Source organism: Furipterus horrens, unplaced genomic scaffold (assembly GCF_987537825.1).
Source record: "Furipterus horrens unplaced genomic scaffold, mFurHor1.1.pri manual_scaffold_4, whole genome shotgun sequence".
Classification (NCBI taxonomy): Eukaryota; Metazoa; Chordata; class Mammalia; order Chiroptera; family Furipteridae; genus Furipterus; species Furipterus horrens.
Genome location: NW_028327174.1, coordinates 84971399 through 84991725, shown reverse-complemented (window position 1 = coordinate 84991725; position 20327 = coordinate 84971399). Strand labels below are relative to the sequence as shown.

The 20327-nt window shown below is 37.8% G+C and overlaps 1 protein-coding gene and 1 long non-coding RNA gene across 2 annotated transcripts in view; both read left to right on the top strand.

The window, feature by feature from the left end:
- Positions 1–1513: 1513 nt before the first annotated feature.
- LOC150012320 (elongation factor 1-alpha 1-like) lies at positions 1514–9413 on the top strand. Its single transcript, XM_090275160.1, has 5 exons — positions 1514–1524; positions 4662–4803; positions 6004–6173; positions 6449–6514; positions 7700–9413. Exons 1-5 carry the CDS (start codon positions 1514–1516, stop codon positions 9099–9101), a joined length of 1791 nt encoding a protein of 596 aa, XP_090131286.1. The 3' UTR covers positions 9102–9413.
- Positions 9414–17887: 8474 nt separating this feature from the next.
- The window catches only part of LOC150012319 (uncharacterized), a 59131-nt gene continuing 56691 nt past the window's right edge, over positions 17888–20327 (top strand). Inside the window, exons 1-3 of the long non-coding RNA XR_016510738.1 lie at positions 17888–18029; positions 18305–18473; positions 19905–20140. This is a non-coding gene — a long non-coding RNA (uncharacterized LOC150012319). The remainder of the gene's footprint in view (positions 18030–18304; positions 18474–19904; positions 20141–20327) is intronic.

Below are 20327 nucleotides of genomic sequence, written 5' to 3'. Positions count from 1 at the left end.
TTTGTTAAAATCTTAGATAACAACATGATGTTACAAGAAACACATCCATTTTTAGTGCTTTTATTAAATTATAATTTAAATTTAAAAAGCCAAGCAATGACCTTGAGATACATCTGAGTTTAATAATGCAAGGAAGTGACATTTCAACAAAAAGCTAACCTACTCCTAATTAACCAAAACTGCTCTGCTTTGAAATTGTGATGGTGGTGGTGGTGGTGGTGGGGGATAAACAAAAAAGTCCTTGATATACAAATTTTCAATTATTTTTCCAAGGGAATGATAGATACTTTCTGAAATACTCGCAGATGCCACAAAAGGAGTATTGATGAGAGCTGAGAGAGCCAACTCCTTCAGGAAAAAGTGGAGGAGCCAAGTTCTGTTATGCCTTTGAGAATCTGTTTCATCATTCATATCTTGGATGTAAAGCAAGAGTGTTTTCTCTTGACTCCTGGACTTTTAGACCTGTACACATCGAAGCATATTACTACTCACTGCCAGAACAGACTTGTTCAGCTCTCTCACTGAAAAAGTAATATAGTAATTTTCTTGCATTCCTTCCTTTCCTTGCATTTTTGTCCTTTCCAACCTTCTCCTATTCTTCCTTCCATTGTTTTCCTATTTTAAAGAATATCTTCATGAATTATCTTCCTCTAATCACTAAATGGGTGCTTGGTACTCCAGGCCTATACTAATAGCAGAACTGTTTTAATTTTCATATATCATACCAGCTTGAGTGCTACTGAAGCTTTCCCAATGTATTACTGAAGAGGTTGTTTGTTTTTAATGTGCAAAACCACAGTGGTGTGAGTACAGAAGGCAACAATAGCAGGAAAACGACAGGTGAGACAGATAGAAAGGTAACTTAGCAGCCCCCGGAAAGCACTGAGCGCTCTGTGGGTGACGTGAAGAAGAAGTGCAGTCACACCACAGAGATCCCCAGAGGCTAGGGGATTTTAGGGTCAGTTACCTTGAGATGCAGGGATGAATGTGAAGTAAAAATAGGAGTAATTGGATTTTTAAGAAAACAGTTTTTATATTTTATTTTTTTAATAATTTATTTTTTTGTTTGTTTATTTATTTATTTACTTATTTGTAGAGAGAGGGGAAAGGAGAAAGAGAGGGAAAGAAACATCACTGTGTGGTTGCCTCTCACCCGCGGCCCCAACTGGGGACCTGACGTGCAACCTAGTCATGTGCCCTGACTGGGAATCGAACCAGCGACACTTGGATCGCAGGCCGATGCTCAATCCACTGAGCCACAGCAGCCAGGGCCAAGAAAACAGTTTTTAAAAAGCAGTCAGACCCCAAGATTCCCCAACCCAACCCATGAATAACTGGGCATTTCCCTCTTTTCTATCTTAACAAAAGACTGGAGGTTATTCTCTGGGGAGAGAAAAAGAAATGGAATCTGTATGCGAACAGGGTACAACAGTGGACTGACAACAGAGTAATTAGAAGTTTTCATAATGAACATGGAGATTACCAACTTTTCCCCCATTTAGATTCTAGAACCATGGCGATCAGGTGTGAGTCCATCTAATGGGGACCATTACTTACCCTATTTTCCCCATATGTCTTCCATGTACTTAAATACATTTGGGAAGAAATATAGTATTATCAGGGAGAATTTAGCATAATTAAAAAGAGTTTTGGAGTTTGGGTTCCTGGGATCTGATACCAACTAAACAATGGCTGTTTGTGTGACTCTGGATGGCTAGATAACTTTCTTAGGCTCATTTTTATTCTTATTAAAATGAATGAAGTAGTTAGACTATTAGGCCTCTGTTGTTTGTAAATGACAGAAAATCATATTAAAGTGGATTTAGAAAAAAGGCTTTCATTGAGAAGTCCATAGGTAGAAATTGTTTTATAGGTCCAAAATCTGTGTGCCCAAAGCTTTCAAAGGCCAAAACTCAAAACATAAGAGTTTGGAGTAAGGAAAGGTTTCTTGATCATGAAGGCACCAAGCAAGAAGATGGGAGACCTAATCCTCAAATCCATCTCCCCAAAGTAGAGAGTTCAGGTTTCTTTTATGTCATGGGAAGGAGAAATCGGTGCGGCAAGAGGTGATTGACTTCTGCAGATGTCTGTGCACCAGCAGGGGTCTGAGGAAAATTATGATAGTTGATGAGTTTAGTTATGAGGTTCCTGCAAATATTTTATAAAGTCATTATTTTTTGTACATACTTTATCTTCTCAAACTGAGAGCAGAATTTCTGTAATGATTAGTGTGTCTATTTGCAAGTTTAAGCAGAAGCTATAAGCCTGAAGGCCACGGGAACAAATCAGGCTTGAACAGGTTGGAGTCAGAGAGACGGAGCATCTCCCTCTGCCACACTCTGATTCAGGTGTGGCTACATGTAACAGTATTATGTCCCCTTTATGTCTTGGCTTGGCTGCAGTATTTTGCATGCATAGCTTGATACTTCTCTCATTACTGCAACTCACTCAATCCTACATAATTCAAGGTTCAAGTCCAGTGCAGGAGTAGCAAGCTTCTGCAAAGTTCCTAAGAGTCACAGGATTGGATGGGTTACTGAATGCACATTCTTGAACCATTTGCCATGGCCAAAGAAGGATCTAATTGCCTAAGTTCTTACTTACATCTAAGTGCACATACTCTATACAATTATTTATGCACCCTTTTCCTACTTGCCCCCTTCTTCTATTCCAGACGTTGGCATACTGGCTTCTGGCTCCCAGCTTGATCTCGTCTCTTGCCTTGCCTGACTTTACAGTTGATGCTTTGAAACTATTGTCCCCTCTCCCCATCAAATCTGATATTTCATGCCTTTGCTTGGACCTGGAATCCCATACTCAACCTGGAATACCTCTTCGGTCTTCCTTCATAATTATCATTTCAGGTGTTGTATACTCTGTGAACTTTTCTCAAAACCTTAATAGACTGTGTCCATTCTCTGTGCACTAGGTGAACTTCAGTGTTATAATTTAACATAGTATTTTGAAGACTCTTTTTATGTGTCTTTCTCCCAGAAGCCTATGATATATTCAAGGATAGGGACTATATTCTATTTAATTCTGTACCCCCAGTTTCAAGAGCAGTTCTTGTCACAAAATACACATCTGTTGTCCTGAAATTCCATTTCATCATGTGCATCCTTGTATTATACTGTGCACTCCATGTTGTATTGAAACTACTTTTTTGGTGTATGTCTTATTTGACTTTATATTCTTAGCATCTTGCACAGAGCTTGATATGCTGTTGGTACTCAATTGAATCTTTAAGTTTATTTTCTGAAGAGCTTTTTTGGGAAAAAAAAAAGGGAGGAGAGAAGAAGAAACAAGTAGATGAAGTGTTAACAATTGAGGGTATTGTGGAAGAGGATGTACTATGTGTCACTGTCTTTCAAAACCATACCATTTCAAATATTGCCATTTGCTTCTTGTTTTAAAATTAAGATGCATGCATAATTGACATATAGCTTTGTGTAAGTTTAAGATTTGCAATATGTTGATTTGACTCTAGCTGGTGATCTTTTAAAATGTATTTGACCAAGACACTCGAACCAGAAATTTAAATAGCGTAGTATAATACTAGGGTAGCCATTGGAAATGTACTTCAGAAATTCTGCCTGAAGTATGTTTTGATTGAATCTAAAACAACAAAGAACTCATCTCTGGGTGTAGAAAACTCATTGAGTAAAGCTATAGTCTTCTAAAATTTGGTGTAGTATATATAATTTATATTAATATTTCTGGTAAAAACTACAATTATATGTGGATAGACAATTCCACGTTTCTTAATTTTTTTTCACATTTTTATTTACTTCTTGATACTAATTTTATGAAATCAGGAAAGTTGTTTAAAAATCTTATTATACAAATAAAACTATAAAAGCTCAATGAAGTTAGTTGAACATCCAATATATGAAATGGTGACATTGGAACTTTTTTAAATTTTATTTTTCAAGTTTTCAATTTAGTTGGCATGCAATATTATATTAGTTTCAGGCGTACTGCATAACGATTAGACATTCATATACCTTAACAAAATGATCACCCTGAGAAATCTAGTTTCTTATCTAGGCCAAGGATAAGCAAGCTTTTTCCAGAAAGGGTCAGTCAGTAAAAGTTTTAGGCTTCTCAGGGTAAGAGACAAAATCAAAAAATTATGAACATGCTTAGATAAGGAGAGAAAGAATTGCCACAATTTTTTTCAACTATGTAAAAATGTAAAAAAAATTTCCTAACTTACAGGATCTACAGTTTAGATTTGGTTTATGGCTATAGTTTTCTGCCTCTGTTCTAGGCCATTCTTAGGCCTGACATTTTTTCTGTTTATCAGTTTGCTAGATCTGCTATAACAAACTACCACAAATTGTGGGGATTAAACAACAGAAATGTATTGTCTCAGTTCTGGAGAATACAAGTAGGAAATCCAGGTATGGGCAGATTTGACTCCTGACGGCAATGAAGGAGAGCCTACCTATTCTAGGCCTCTCTCTTTGGCTTGTAGATGGCTCTTTTCTCTCTCTTCACATTGTCTTTCTTTGTGTGTGTCTGTGTCCAAAGTTCCCCCTCTTATAAGGTCACCAGTCAGACTGGATCAGCGCATACCCTAATGACTTCACTTTGACTTGATCACCTGTGTATAGACCCCATCTCCAAATAAGGTCCCATTTTGAGGTACTGGGGGTTAGGATTCTAACATATGAATCACCTAATGATGATGATGGTGATGTTGATAATGCTGGTGAAGATGATGACATGTTGTTGATGATGGGTGAGGAGGTGATAGTGATGACTATGATGATGATAGAGGGAAAAAAAGAAATGGAGTTGGTAAAAGGGAAAAAAGAGACCTTGACTCTCCCCACCCCTGACATCAACAGGGCTTATTGTGTGAATAAAGCTTCACCTCAAAAGAAATCAACTACATTAATGTCTGCTTTATTTTTCTTTACTAAGAGAATATATCAAGACTATAGAAATACACTTTAACAGAACTATACTTTGCTAGAAATATTATTTATGATGATATGCAATTGCTAAAAAACTGAAGGGAAGATGCAAAAATGTTTAAAAACAATGAAGAATTTCCTTTAATACTGTGAAACAAAGGTAGATTTTAAGTAAATACAACTGCTAATAAAATCCAAAGCATAACTATCAGAAGATTTTACTGGAGTGCCTTCTCTAAAAAATGAAAGAAATATCTTTTTTATTTTAAAAAATGTTTATGCAGGTAATATTTTAAAATACTGACCAGCCTTCATTCCCTTGATTTGTAATTGCACTCTTTCATGTTTCTGCAAGGTGAACTCTAGAGGAAGTGAGGTGAATATAAACCGTGGACAATTTGGCATGCATCTATAGAAAACACCCTACCTTGGCATGAATGCTATTTATTTTGGAAGCAGGCTTTCATACCTTTTTAAAAGAAGATTACCTTGTATGTCTTTTCTTTGTGTCTTTTCATTTTAATCTCAAATTTTAAAAAGAAGTAAAACCATTTTCTGAACAAAGCTGTAGGGGTTACTAAGTCTGCTTTTTGAATCATATGGGGATTGAGATTTTGAATAGAAAACCACAGTTAATGAAGTGTTAGGTGAATTTGATTTAATTTTGCTGTTTAAGTTGATACTATCAGCAGGACATGACTTGATTGTAGTGCTACAGTGGCCATTTAAAACAAATTGCCTTGAAGAGAGAAGCATTGGAAATAAAATCCCTTCAAGTTTGGAAATAAAATCCCTTCAAGGTACTAAGTTTAAATGAGTGCACTGACAGCCATGCCCTTCACCCTGCACTATTTAAAAGCCTCCCTATTTGTATGTGTGCTGCACTGGATTAATACAAGAATAAAACAAAAACACAAATACGGTATCATTTTTTTAGAAATACTGTGCTGCCACTGTTAATACTCCGCTGAAACATACTGACCCCAGGCAGTGGCTAGGATGGCACCTGCAAACTAACGCCCCAAAGCAAAATCCACCAAGTGCAAATAGATGGGACAGGTAATTTCTGTCCTTTTCTCAGCTGAGAAGCTCATTCAAACAAGCCTTTGGGAAGAAGTCCACCAAGCCTCCTTCCTCGCATTCGGACATTGAAGAACTCATGGACTCATCCCTTCCAGCCTCCCCCAAGTTGCCCCGTAACGCCGGCGACTGTGGGTCAGCGTCCATGAAGCCCTCACAGTCGGCCTCAGCGTAAGTAGCTCCCTCTGCAGAACGCTGATGCGTTTTTAAAAGACAGCCTCAGGCCAAGCCTGTCCTTGTGTTCTAAATGTCATCAGGTCGTACTGCCAAACTCTCCACGCCCGTCATTGGCAGATCTTCTTAGAATGTCACCATTTGTGTTCCTTTTTTCATATATTAGAATTTGAGTGTTTCTTGATCTCATTCTCCACTTTTCTATGTTATTACCCTCACTTCTTTTCACTTGCACTTGTCTATGTATCCGTCTAACTGTACGTTAAATGCAGGTCACCCCTTGTCTGGCCACCAAAGAAACGGCACAATGGCCCTGTGATCTACAAGCACAGATCCCGGTAAAATGGAGGGTGATGCATGAAAGCTGCAAAGATCCAGGTTCTAACCCAGGCAGTGTTCGCTTTTGCTTTTTCTAAAATCGCTCTCATGCATTCCAGCCATAAACACCTCCTCTCTCCTTCTGTTTTTGAAGCAAAACTTAGTTTCCTAAAAGCCAAACCACAATCCATTTTCGTTAACTGTGTGAGATATTGCAGCATAGCATTTTTACCACCGCCCTCTCTTTGAGGTTACAAGAAAGAATACAACATTGAGAATGTAGAAACATGTGCTCTGCTGAGTCTCTTTGTGTTATATACTATTTAAATCAGATTTCCTTGTATGCCTATGACAGTGACGAGCCTAGAACTGTCATATTGAACAGGGCCACTAAAGACCATTTAAGACTCTTGGACATCCTGTGAAGTTTCGTAACTTACACAGGAAGGAAGAACATAGCTCTAACGTCTTGTGACCAGCAACCTAGTCCTCACATTTTAAATGGGAATGACATTAGTCATAAAACACATTCTTTTGACCTATTTCCTAACACAGCTGTCCACAGAACAGCAACCACCACAAACAAAGCAGGAAGGCTGTAGTATATCTGACCTTCAAGCAGCCCTCACTTAGGCTGCTTTTATGGATTGAAATCTGTGATTTAGCTTCATTAACTGTGATCCCTTTAATCAGCTGAGCCTAGCAGGAGGATTATATAACACTCATCCATTATTTAAATGTTCAAAACTAATCTCTGATTTATTTTCTACAATATTTTTGTTGAATTTTCATGGTAACTTGAAGCTGGTATCGTGGCAAATAAAGTTATTCTTTGCATAGTTTTATAAAACAGGAAATCAAAGTTTTAAGGAGATAATGAATTTGCTTTGAAAAAGAATATTTCAGATGCTGCAAATAGAGATTTAAGTCCCTTGGAAAATGGTAGCATTAAATGTAACATCACTATGACTCTTCAGCCCCATAAGTATCAGTGACAAGGGAATTTTGAGGATCACTATATAGAGTAATAACAGACTGTTTCATACTTCAGGAAATAGGAAGAAAAGATTAAAGGAAATGATAGTTACTATTTCCAGTTTTGAGCCTGTGAATGTATTACTGCTGATAAAACTCTTTCTTGCTTTTTTTTTTTTCGCAGCGGGTTTGCCGCCAGAACACAGGTGTCGCAAAAACCACCACTACTAAATCAAAGCCAAAACGGGAAAGGAAAAGACTCACATCAACATTGTGGTCATTGGACACGTAGATTCCGGCAAGTCTACCACTACTGGTCATCTGATCTACAAATGTGGTGGGATCGACAAAAGAACCATTGAAAAATTTGAGAAGGAGGCCGCTGAGATGGGCAAGGGCTCCTTCAAGTATGCCTGGGTCTTGGATAAACTTAAAGCTGAACGTGAGCGTGGTATCTCCATTGATATCTCCCTGTGGAAATTTGAGACCAGCAAGTACTATGTGACCATCATCGATGCCCCAGGACACAGAGACTTTATCAAACACGTGACTATAGGCACATCCTGGGCTGACTGTGCTGTCCTGACTGTTGCTGCTGGTGTTGGTGAATTTGCAGCAGGCATCTCCAAGAATGGGCAGCCCCGTGAGCATGCCCTTCTGGCTTACACACTGGGTATGAAACAGCTATTTGTCGGTGTTAACAAAATGCATTCCACTGAGCCACCCTACAGCCAGAAGAGATATGAGGAAATTATTAAAGAAGTCAGCACCTACATTAAGAAAATTGGCTACAACCCTGACACAGTAGCATTCGTGCCAATTTCTGGTTGGAATGGCGACAACATGCTGGAGCCAAGTGCTAACATGCCTTGGTTCAAGGGATGGAAAGTCACCCGTAAAGATGGCAACGCCAGTGGAACCACACTGCTTGAAGCTCTGGATTGCATCCTGCCACCAACTCGTCCAACTGACAAGCGTCTGCGTCTGCCCCTCCAGGATGTCTATAAAATTGGTGGTATTGGTCCTGTCCCTGTGGGTCGAGTGGAGACTGGTGTTCTCAAACCCGGCATGGTGGTCACCTTTGCTCCAGTCAATGTTACAACTGAAGTAAAGTCTGTTGAAATGTACCATGAAGCTTTGAGTGAAGCTCTTCCTGGGGACAATGTGGGCTTCAATGTCAAGAACGTGTCTGTCGAAGATGTTCGTCGTGGCAATGTGGCTGGTGACAGCAAAAATGACCCACCAATGGAAGCAGCTGGCTTCACAGCTCAGGTGATTATCCTGAACCATCCAGGCCAAATCAGTGCTGGATATGCTCCTGCTCTGGATTGTCACACAACCCATATTGCTTGCAAATTTGCTGAGCTGAAGGAGAAGATTGATCGTCATTCTGGGAAAAAGCTGGAAGATGGCCCAAAGTTTTTGAAATCTGGTGATGCTGCCATCGTTGATATGGTTCCTGGCAAGGCCATGTGTGTTGAGAGCTTCTCTGACTATCCTCCTCTGGGCCGTTTTGCTGTTCGTGACATGAGACAGACAGTTGCTGTGGGTGTCATCGAAGCAGTGGACAAGAAGGCAGCTGGAGCTGGCAAAGTCACTAAGTCTGCCCAGAAAGCTCAGAAGGCTAAATGAATATTATCCCCAACACCTGCCACCCCAGTCTTAATCAGTGGTGGAAGAAGGGTCTCAGAACTGTTTGTCTCAGTTGGCCATTTAAGTTTAATAGTAAAGGACTGGTTAATGATTATAATGCATCATAAAACCTTCAGAAGGAAAGGAGAATTTTGTGGACCATTTGGTTTTTTTGTGTGTGTGTGGCAGTTAAGTTATTAGTTTTTAAAATCAGTACTTTTTAATGGAAACAACTTGACCAAAATCTGTCACAGAATTTTTGAGACCCATTAAAACAAAGTTTAATGAGAAAAAAAAAAAAACAAACAAAACTCTTTCTTCTTTACTCTGGATTTTGCCAGCAGTGAACAATTTCTGTACCTGCTAGGTAATATTACTGTTCAGCCTTTAAAAGAAGCATTACTTTTCCTAAAGCTCTGGCTTCCCCCAACCACTGAAGTTGTGCTTGTTCCCGTTTTTTAGGATCTGCGAATGCGCGGAGGCTGAGGCAGAGATAACTCTGCAGCCGAAGGGTGAGCTCAGAGAAAAGGAATGAAAATTAACGGATATGCGGCTGGAGGCCCTCAGCTCAGCTCATCACCTGAATCAGACCAGGGGAGCCATGAACCGCATGCAGGTCAGGGCTCACGCACCCTCTAGGAGCACCTGGAGAGATTAAAACACTGCTCATTTTATTCATTTAGTTATTACAAAAAATATATCTCACTGTCAGCCTTTTTTGGAAATGTACTCTCTTTATTCTGTCTTTGCAACTTGTTTCTTAACACCAGACAGAGAAATCTCAGGTGTTGGAAGTCGGAGTGCAAGCTGGCCAATTGCACACAGACCGTTCAAGACACTTGTACTTGCAATTGGATTCCTCTGACAGCTGTTCTTAGCGAGGCCACAACGATCCTTGCTTCTTCACTTTTACATGATTTACCTTTATGTTGGTTTGTTGTTGTTTTGAAATCTGACTTTCAAATACCTTTACCTATTTTCTACTGAAAAACCAAAGTAATGAGAAAGCTATGGAAATATAACTCAAGCCCTCCTAAATGAAAGTAAAAGTAATATAGAATACCATATGTAAAAGTAAAGCTTTTTTTTTTTTTGAAGCATCTGAAGGCTAAATTCAGAACCAGTCTGTTCTCAGACTAAGTTTTCATTTTATTATTGTAAACCAGTGATCACTTGGTGCTGCAGATGACTGAAGTACGAAAAAGCTCATTGCTGAGCAGATTCATCTGCCATTGTATATATTCATCAAAAGGCTTTTGTTGTATTAAAGAGCCTAGTGCCCCATTTTGAAGGAACAAAAACTTTTCCAGATGTTATCTAGGATTCTGAAGCAATTTGAAATTGCTTTATTTGCATTGTTCTGCCCTGAGTTTCAACTCTCCTTATATTTAGAGTATTAAAAATGTCATTATTTGCTGTGAGATTTTAACAATACTTTTAAAATGAGAAATATTCTGAAGCCTTCAATTATAGTATTCTTAATTCGAATGAAACCATATCCTGGAAGACTCCTCAAATATATGATATGTTCAAGAAATAATATTAAAATCCTCATGCTCAGTGTGTCTGTATTTGTGAATACATGAATATATGTATGGGAGAGAGAGAGAAAATATTTTCCTTCTTTGGGAGGAAATCTGTATAATTTATATTTATTTATTTAAAATATCACCATATGCTTTACTTAGTAAACAAACTAACTCTGATAAAAGAAGTGACGCAATTTTCTCAATCAAACCTGTTCAATTTTTTTCATGTTTCCCATCTTCACGAAAGAATGAAATTGAAATACTGAAGTCTGGAAATGACCGGTTGAAGGCAGAAACTGGTAACCAGCTAAGCCTGCTCGGCCACCCTCAGAGTCCTCGAGTAGCACTTCCTCCTCGTCCTCATGGCAATCACTGGGACTTTCCTAAACAATCTGAACATCACAGAGTCTGTTACCTCAGGTAACACAGCTGCCTGAATGAAAGCATGCCTATGACTTAACGGGGTGGGGGAAGGGTGTGGGTGCAGATACTGGAATTTGGAGAACGTTACCCACAACTCTTCTCACTCATACCCTCTTAAAATGTAAACACTCTAATTCTCAGAAATAGTCCTGTTTCTATTTTGTAAACTTATTCTACATCATTGTAATTTTTAAAGCACATTCCTGGGGAAGAGTGAAAGACTTAGAGGTATGGTTTTTATATCACTTTTTGAGAAATATTTTCTCCATAATTACAATAGGATAAAGAAACTTGATGATCATTGGTACTCATGAATACAATACTAATAAGCCCATGCAATTTGGTGGTGTTTTAAGTGTACAGAGCCCAGTGGCAAGTGTATGAGGACTAATTCAGAAATTTGATTAGATGAACCTGCATAATGTTGCTGAGAGAGAACATAATGATGCTAATCACTTAGTCTGAAGATTTATTAACTTTTCAACAAACAAAAAGAACAGACTGGATTCTGCTATTGTATCCAGTGGTACTGATGATAGCACAAGGGTGCAGGTTGATTCAATTGCAGACCGAATCATATGACATGATGGTGTCGATATCTGATGAACAATTCAATTAAAAGTATAACTGCCCCTATGACTTTGAGCCATTTTATGCACATAAGATTTAGTGTAGGAGAGTTACATGTGTATCTGTGGTAATTACAAAGCACAGCCACCAGATGACGCTTGACAATCAGTAATCTGCATGTTCCTGGGTAATTTAGGATTCCATTATAGAACTGAGACACGACGGGTTGCCTTAAATTACACTAAAATATAGAAGATGGTGATGAAAATAAAGAAGAGAACCAGAGACACAGCATGCTAATAATATAGGTGACATTTTTAATCAATCACATCTCTTGCTTTTTAAAACTTCTACTATTAGATCTGCCCTTCATAATGTAAAATGAATGGTCTAAATGTATACTTGCTCTCTTATAAAAGGCAATTAGAAACTCCCTGAAAAATCAGGAAAACAACATTTATAGCATTTGGTGGGGACAGGGGAGAGAAACTAATCCTGAGAATAAGCACCATGTAAAACAAATACTAGCAGCCAAGACAAACACAGAGAGAAGCCTTAGTAAATGAACTCACAAATCAGTAGGAAAATAAAACTATGGAAATATGGTAAGAACTTGAATGTATGAATTATCTCTAAGGTCCATCCACACTCTTTGAAAGGTGCTTAAAAAGAAAGAACAAAAGCTTCCAATACATAGAATAAGAGGTTCCTGAGAAATGGCCTGTATGTTGACTTGGTGAGGAACCTGACAGGCAAGTGCAGTAGGATCCACACCACAGGCAGCAAGTGCCTGTCTGCGGCCTGGGCTTCCCTCCTGAGGAGCGACGACGGCTGGTGCCTTACTGATGGTGTAATGGCAGGACTCCACTGCCCGCTTCGTGATTTTGTTTTCTCCTAGGGAAATCCAGTGAGGTTGAACAAGGCAAGGTTAGTATTGAAGGTAATTTAGAAAGAACAGCCATGTAAAAGTGAAACTAAAATGCATGTCTAGGAAAGACTAGAACCCATAAAGATTAAATATAAAATTAATCAAATTCACAGTTTTTGCGTACTTTGGTATTGCCTTCGTTCTTGCTTAGTGAGTTCAAAATTGAAAATCAGAGAGGCATCCGTACTAGGGAATTTTAATAGAAACACTTTCTTAGGTTCGTGATTACTTTTTTTTTTTTTTTTTTAAAGAAAGAGGTAGGTTGGAGAGAGGATAATTTACAAATGTCCGGTTGCTGAAACATAACTGCAGGCTCCATACATCCAGTAAAGGTATAAGTTTGAAAAGTCGGGTTTATTTTTGTCAAAACTTTATTGTAACCAAAATGAGAGAGGTCTCTTTGTTCTTCCCTTGAAAGTGGTAACTAATTTTTCATAACAAACCTCAGAGGACCCTTAACTCAAAATTGCTGTTTCTATTTTCCCTTGAGTTATTTCTTGGGGTGATCAGCCTGTCATATACTGGGAACAGGGGAAGACCCAGGGTGAGTCACGATGTGCACCTCCCACTGTGAATGGAAATAGAAGAAACAAGTGGAGAAAAGGAATAATAGTTAGAACAGCTCTATTTCTTAAACACCAAACACCGGAAGAAAGTGCTTTCAAAGCGTTATTTCTTCCAGTGGACCCCAACATTTTAGGCACCAAGGACCTGTGTCGTGGAAGACAGTTTTTCCACCGACAGAGTAGGGGGTTGTGGGGAGGAGAGGAGGCAGAGCTCAGGCAGGAGGTAATGCCAGGGAAGGTCTGCTGCCACTCACCTCCTGTTGTGCAGCCCAGTTCCTAACAGGCCACAGACTGGACAGGTACTGGTCTGCGAGGGGCGGGGGCAGGGGAGACCCCTGTCAGAACCCTATTTATGCTCTCAGTAACCCTATGGAGCAGATACTACTTGAGCCCTATTGTACAGATGAGGAAATCAAGACTTAGGAAAGTGATTATAATAATTTGTTAAAGATCATGCAACTAGTAAGTGGCAGAGCTAATATCTGAACCCACGTCTGGATGGATCCAGCGCCTGAACTTTTAACTCCTATATTCATTTTGCTTTAAGTAGTCACATACATGAGAGCCAAAGACAGTCAGTCTTTGTTGGTAAATATTTATCATACTGCTGTCAAGATGCATGTCATATTTTAAGCATAGTTTTTAAGCATAAAATGAATAACGTCTTCTAACGCAAACTTGAGCAGACAAGTGGATCGGAAATGAAGTTAAATTCCTTATTATGGACTACTAGGTCATGTATGATCTGGACCTTACCTCAACGATCATTTCATACTCCCCATTCTCCCCTTAATCTCCATGCTACTGCCGTTGTAAACATCTGTCTGTTCCATGAACACACCCAGCTCTTTCATCATGATTTTGTACTTGTTTGTGTTGACTGGACATCTTTTTGTAGATCTTCATTTGCATAGCACTTCTCAACCTCCTTGTCTTTCAAACACCACGTCCTCCGGGCAGCCCTCCAAGATAACCTACCTGTCGAGAGCAGGCTTTCTTCACTTATTCTACTTCACTGACCCATGCCCTTTATTTCTTGCACTTAACACATTATGAAATTACCTTGTTGAGAATGTATATTACAAAAGAGTAGAAAACTCGCTTTCCTTTTCACCTTAGTATTTATTTCCAATCCCCAGAACAGTTTCAAATATATTTTGTGTGTAATAAATACTTTTGAGTACTTATCAACATTTATGAACAATTTAGCAAAGTAGTAAAAAGTTAATTTGGTCATGAACTGTTAGAAATTTGGGTGTGAACTGCTACCAGTAATCCACTATAAACTTCTGAGAAAAGGAGAAAGAGAATTAAGATGACACTGAAGAAAGTACTTTATTTTTTAGTTGCATAGGCTAAAAAGTGAGAGACTGTGAGGATGTTAATGTGGTAAAATAATTAAATTCCAGTAAGGGAGATTGTCTTTGATGATTAAAAAATTTCTAGCAAAAATCTTCATATTCCTCAAATTCTAAATGTTGTTTTACTCCTTCCTTTGTGACAGTGCATATTCCTAGTTATTAAGATAACTGCACCATTTCAGTTTTAGAAGTCATTTGATTAAATTGTTGTTTCTTTGATGTTACAATCACAGCCCTTGTTTCTATAAAATTACAGGTAGAGCAGCTCTGTCTTCCTGTCACCAGGCACACATGCTCTTCAGCACATAGCCAAGTTTCCTTTGTCTGCAAAACTATCTTCATATTAAATATGGCTCAATAAAAATACCATTGTCAAAGGAAAACATATATTTGGGATAGTTTGCCTTAATAATTCTCCAATTTGGACAGTAGTCTCATATAATACATTTTGAAATTTATCGTTTATCACATTTGAAGACTGGTACTTTCAAGGTTAGCTAGCTTTATCATGCTTCTGTAACTCTTAGCTGATTACTAGTAATACTATTCCAGTTTTGAAACTATAAGCATAAAGAGTACAGGAGAGTGATGTCAATATACTCCTGGAAAAAAGTATTTCTATGCTATGGCTGAAATTCAATAACAGTATAGTACTTATAAATATAAGGTAAGCAGTGATATACCTGGATGGATGCCAAATGCTTGAAAATAATTTCAGTTGACAGTCAATTTCAGCACCTGGGAGTTGAACTTGGATATTTTAGATAGGACTGAAAAATCAGATTGCTTTTCAGCTTGTAGCTGAATATTACTCAGGTATTGCTCAGACCGGTGTGTAATAGAAAAGGGCACCCCTTACTTCTTCATCTAAAGACAGTGGCCTGGAACTTGGGGAAAGATCTTTGGAAGCGGAACTAAAATCTTGGACTGAAAACTTTAACCCAACCACAGTAATTCATCTTGAAGGCTAAGGATTTTTAACCCAATTAGGCTGGAATGGGAAGCAGAAAGGCTGAATATTTCTATTGAAAGTTATAAAACTAACTCTGAGGGAGAAATCCATGACAGTGAACAAACCTGAGCTCCTGTGACTCTGCTATGTGTGTTTTTTCTTTTTAAATTGGTAGCTATTTTGCTAGATGATGCTGGTGTTGCAGATGGACACAAAGATGGACGCAGTGTGAAGATTATAGTTTCCATATGCAAGGGCTACGGTCAAGCGAAGGTACTTCTTTAGTCTTAAGTTCTTTATTACTAAAGGCTGAGTATGACCGTGAATCAAATGTATTTTATATTTGAATATTTGTCCTGATAAACATAGTATCAGAAGTGTGTGTCTTGGCTTTACCTTAATATATCATTGAGGCATAAAAGGGGCCAGAAAGAAATGACATCGTCAAGTAGTTAGAACTGTGTCTCGGTACATTGTGTTCATTCACTGAATACGATGTTGATTGCCAGCCACCCTAATTTCTAGAACTTAAGGAAAACACAGTGCTGTCTTTGACATAAACATCTTTTCTAAAATATTCTTTGTGTTTCACTTGTAGAATACAGGTGGTATTTATGATGTGCAGTAACATGTTTCTACAGCTGTCAATTATGTCTTCGTACAAAGAAGAGACTATAAGCTATATAAATAAATATTCTAGACACTGGAAAGACATTCTACTGAACTCATTATGATAAATTCCATTGATGCTACTTGTATGTATCATTTTTAAGCAAGGTATGAGCTGAATAGGCAAGGATTTTGTTTTTTCTGGAATCAAATATTGCCTTCAAATTGACAATGTCATTCTGATTCTAGCTCTTTCTTAAAACTAAAAATAACATTTCAAGCTGAATCTGTAATTTAGTGGCCAGGAATACAAATTTATAATTTTTCTTTTTTAAAACAGAAAAAGAATGCTTCAGAATTTTAAAATAATTGAAGTACTTAAGTTTGAAAAAAAGTGAGATGGCACTTAGGAATTTTTACACTAGCAAATATTCCAAGATTCCCCATGCCATAAACTTTCTGCTTTAGCTTCAGATCTGTACTTGAATTCCAGAAGTGGGTCTTTATGTGAAAGACATTATGGTCTCAGTGAAGCTTAAAACTGTCCCTAATTTAAAAGTAGCTGCTTGTAAAGCATTGTGTGAGTGTTCATTTTGAATTTGTTACAATAACACTGGAAAACGAGTTTTCTTTATTCTCAAAATAATTCTAAAAGAATTATTCTAAAAGGCAGTGTCTTTGAACATTGAAAGTAGTTGTCTTGGTTTTCTTGGGCTGCCATAACAAAATACCACAGACTAGGTGGCGTCAACAGCAGACATTTATGTCCTCACAGTACTGCAGTCCCAAACCAAGGTGCCAGTGATCTGATTGCTGATGTGGGTGGGCTCTCTCCTGGAGTTGCAGACCTCCACCTCCTCACCACGTCCTGGCAAGGCCTTTCCTCAATGCGTGTGTTAGAGGAGAGAGACCTTTCTCTGTCCCTATGTGTGAGGCCACTAATCCCATTATGAAAGGCCCACTTCAATGGCCTAGTCTAATTCTAGTTAACTCCTACTGTTTCTGTTTCCAAATACCATCTCATTGGGGGTTATGGCTTGAACATGATTGTTTCGTGTTGGGGAGGGGACACCCACATTTATTCTATAATAGTAGTAAAAAAATCACAATGGTTTTGCTGTCAACTTCTCCACTTTTTATGTTAAATGTATTGGCTACTTAGCAGGCTATATCTAAGTAATGGTGATAATCCCACAAAAAAGATAAATTTGGGACCGGTGTTTGTATTGTAAAGAGATTCTTTGCTTGCTAAAATGAGTCCCATACATTACCTAGCAAGTCCTTTTAAATTGTGCATTTTTTGGTAAACTCAAAATGGGACCTGTTTTATAAACATGAATGTCATACTCCCATGGATAACTTATTTTTAAAGCTGGATAAGATTTGAGAGAGATTCTAAGTTAATAAATGAAAAAAAGACTTAAAAAAGATAACATCACATAAATCGTAAGATGAAGATCTAGGACTCATATGATATAGTTCTATTCCATCTCTGTCACCATTTCCTTCCTACCAGGTGCTTGTCTTCAGGAATGGACCCACTGCATTAAAATGGAAGACTGGTCTCTCCCGGCCCTTACCCTTCTACTGAATAGGTCATGAATCAGTTTTCCTTGACCATACCATTTCATCCAATCTCCTTCTTTCTTGTTTTGTTGCCATTGCTCTATTTTTCTTTGGTTGGTTGGTTGGTTGTTTGGTTGGTTGGTTAGTTTGTTGGGGTGTATTTTATTTTATATAATCCACTGTGTGTATCTGTTACTATAAAACCTATAGGCTTAATAAATATTTTAGTCTTACTCATCACTACATTAATACATTTTAGTAGAAAATGTAGTAATGAGACAAGGCACACAGTTGGGTTTTTACCTTGTTTTATTTTGTTCTTATTTAGGATCAGAAGCCTCAGGCATATTTGATAGGATCCATCAGTGTTAGTGGGAAAACCAAGTGGGATGTCTTAGATGGTGTAATTAGACGTCTCCTTAAGGTAAGTTGAGCAAGATATCCAGATATTAATGTTCAGATATGTTTCATTTTGGATATTTCTCTTAGCTTTAATAGCATAGACATAATTGCTTTTGCTCTCCCTCATTCCAGATATCAAGAAAAGCTTTCTATCTTTATGCTGTTTGATATTAATAATCCTTATATTACCCATTTCTAAAATTCTTGACAGCTAGCTTCATATCCCCATGAGTTTTGTATTTTTTTGTAGATGAGTTGAACCTGTTTTGACTTTCTTTTTTCATGTGTTCCCTTTAGGAATATGTGTATTGCATTGATACATCCTCTAGCCTTGGTCTGAGCGCCGACTGCATTGCTAGCTACTGCGTAAGAGGTTTAATTAGAGCCCATAGCCTAGAAGTGCCTGAGCTGCTGCCTTGTGGCTACCTTGTTGGAGATAATAACATCATCACTGTGAACCTGAGAGGTAAAAACAAAAATGAAAAGGTCAGCATATTGTGTTTTTTAACCAAAGAAAATTATTTTTTTGCAGTTTTTCTCTGTATTTGACATTTGAAAATGATGTTAACTACTTTGATAGTTTTGGTATGAAATGATCCATCTTTATATTTTAAACAGAGAAATCCTACTTAAGACACTAAAATCCAAGTAAATGAAATTCTTTGGATGTGGGGATGTGAAACTCAGAATGTAATTTTGAAAATTCTCTAGGACTTACTAAAAAAGGATGTGATTTAGGGAATTTCAAGTTTCTAAAGTCTCTTGCACTATCATCTTTCATGTAGGGAGGATTCAAAAAATTTATTGTATATTCCAAAGTAATGTATTCATCACCATAATTTTTATTTAAAAATATGTATACCCATTAAATATCCACTGTGGAGAGAGAATTGAAATTCAGAATCAAGAGTGAAAAATTCTATTTTCTTTGTTTTGGGTGATGTGATTAGTTGTAGGCAAATAGAATATCTAAATTATAACTGTCTCCATAATTCCTTGTTCACACATGTTAAAGAATCAGAACACAGTTTTATGATTAAGCTAATTGAGTAAGTAAAAGGAGATACTGTTTCTCTCCTTTCTAATTTCTTACCAAATATCACAGTTTGTATTCTTCAAAAGCTTAAGTGGTCATACAGCTGGGATGTGTAATGAGAGCTAAATGGAAATACAGAGGAGAAACCAGAAGAAAAAGGCAAGACTATAAGCACACACATATGTGTTTGATGTTAATTCTTTACATTTATTAGTTCTTAACTGTATTTTTAATGTATACACTATGACAGCTGTCCTCATTTCCCCCCTTTGCATGCCTCCACCCAGCCACTGCCCCCCTTCTCTCTGGTACACTGTGTCTGTGTCTATGGGTCTCACATGTATGTGCTTTGGCTAATTCCTTCCCCTTCTTTCATCCAGTCCTCCAGCCCCCTCCCTTCTGACACTGTCAGTCTGTTCTTCCATGTACCCGTGCCTCTGTTTCTGTTTTGTTCATCAGTTTATTTTATTCATTAGACCCCACATATTAGTGAGATCATGTGGTTAACAAAACTACCACCTTCAAAGGGAATAAGATTGTATAATGATGCTTCCATTTATCTTTGGACATTTAAGAGGTAAACATGAAGTGGACAGTGGAAGGAAGCCTGAACAAAGGAAATGACTTGCTTTTGTGTGATGTTTACCCTACCTTACTACTGGTGTTCTGTCTTCAAAATGGCAATAAATTCAATAAAAAGGAGAAGAAGCTTATGTTTATGGGATAGAATTATCAAGGAAAGTATTTTGCAAGAACGCATTCCTATGAATAACAAAGCTTTGTTGTCAGTTGATGCTATATTTTAAATTCTGGCTTGTGTAGAATAACAAGGCATCCTGTTCCCTTTGTTTCTTATTTCAGGGTTAGAATAAAACAGTTTGGACAGTTGTGTTTTTGATACGCTGATTCCTAAACCAATTATCCAAAGGTACTTTAACTTGTTGTTGGAGCATCACAGAATTCTACTCTCAGGACCTAGTGGTACTGGAAAGACCTATTTAGCAAACAAACTTGCTGAGTATGTAATAACCAAATCTGGGAGGAAAAAAACAGAGGATGCAATTGCCACTTTCAACGTGGACCACAAGTCCAGTAAGGTAAGTCACAGATTCCTGTGAGGACTGCTGCTATTTATCCAAGTGTCTTAAGTGATTAAGCATGAAGATTGTGTAAAACTTTACTATATTGTACATGGAAATGTATCCATCTTTTTGACTTAAACTATTATCTGATACATGACTAAAGCCTGCTTCATGAATTTGAACAAGATTGCTATTCAATACC

What these genes read in the sequence shown, in the direction of transcription:
- LOC150012320 (XM_090275160.1), top strand. An exon ending in GAAAAAAAGAAATGGAGTTG is followed by an intron (nt 4,804 to 6,003) that starts GTAAAAGGGAAA and finishes TCCTTTTCTCAG; the next exon opens with CTGAGAAGCTCATTCAAACA. An exon ending in ATCTACAAGCACAGATCCCG is followed by an intron (nt 6,515 to 7,699) that starts GTAAAATGGAGG and finishes CCACCACTACTA; the next exon opens with AATCAAAGCCAAAACGGGAA.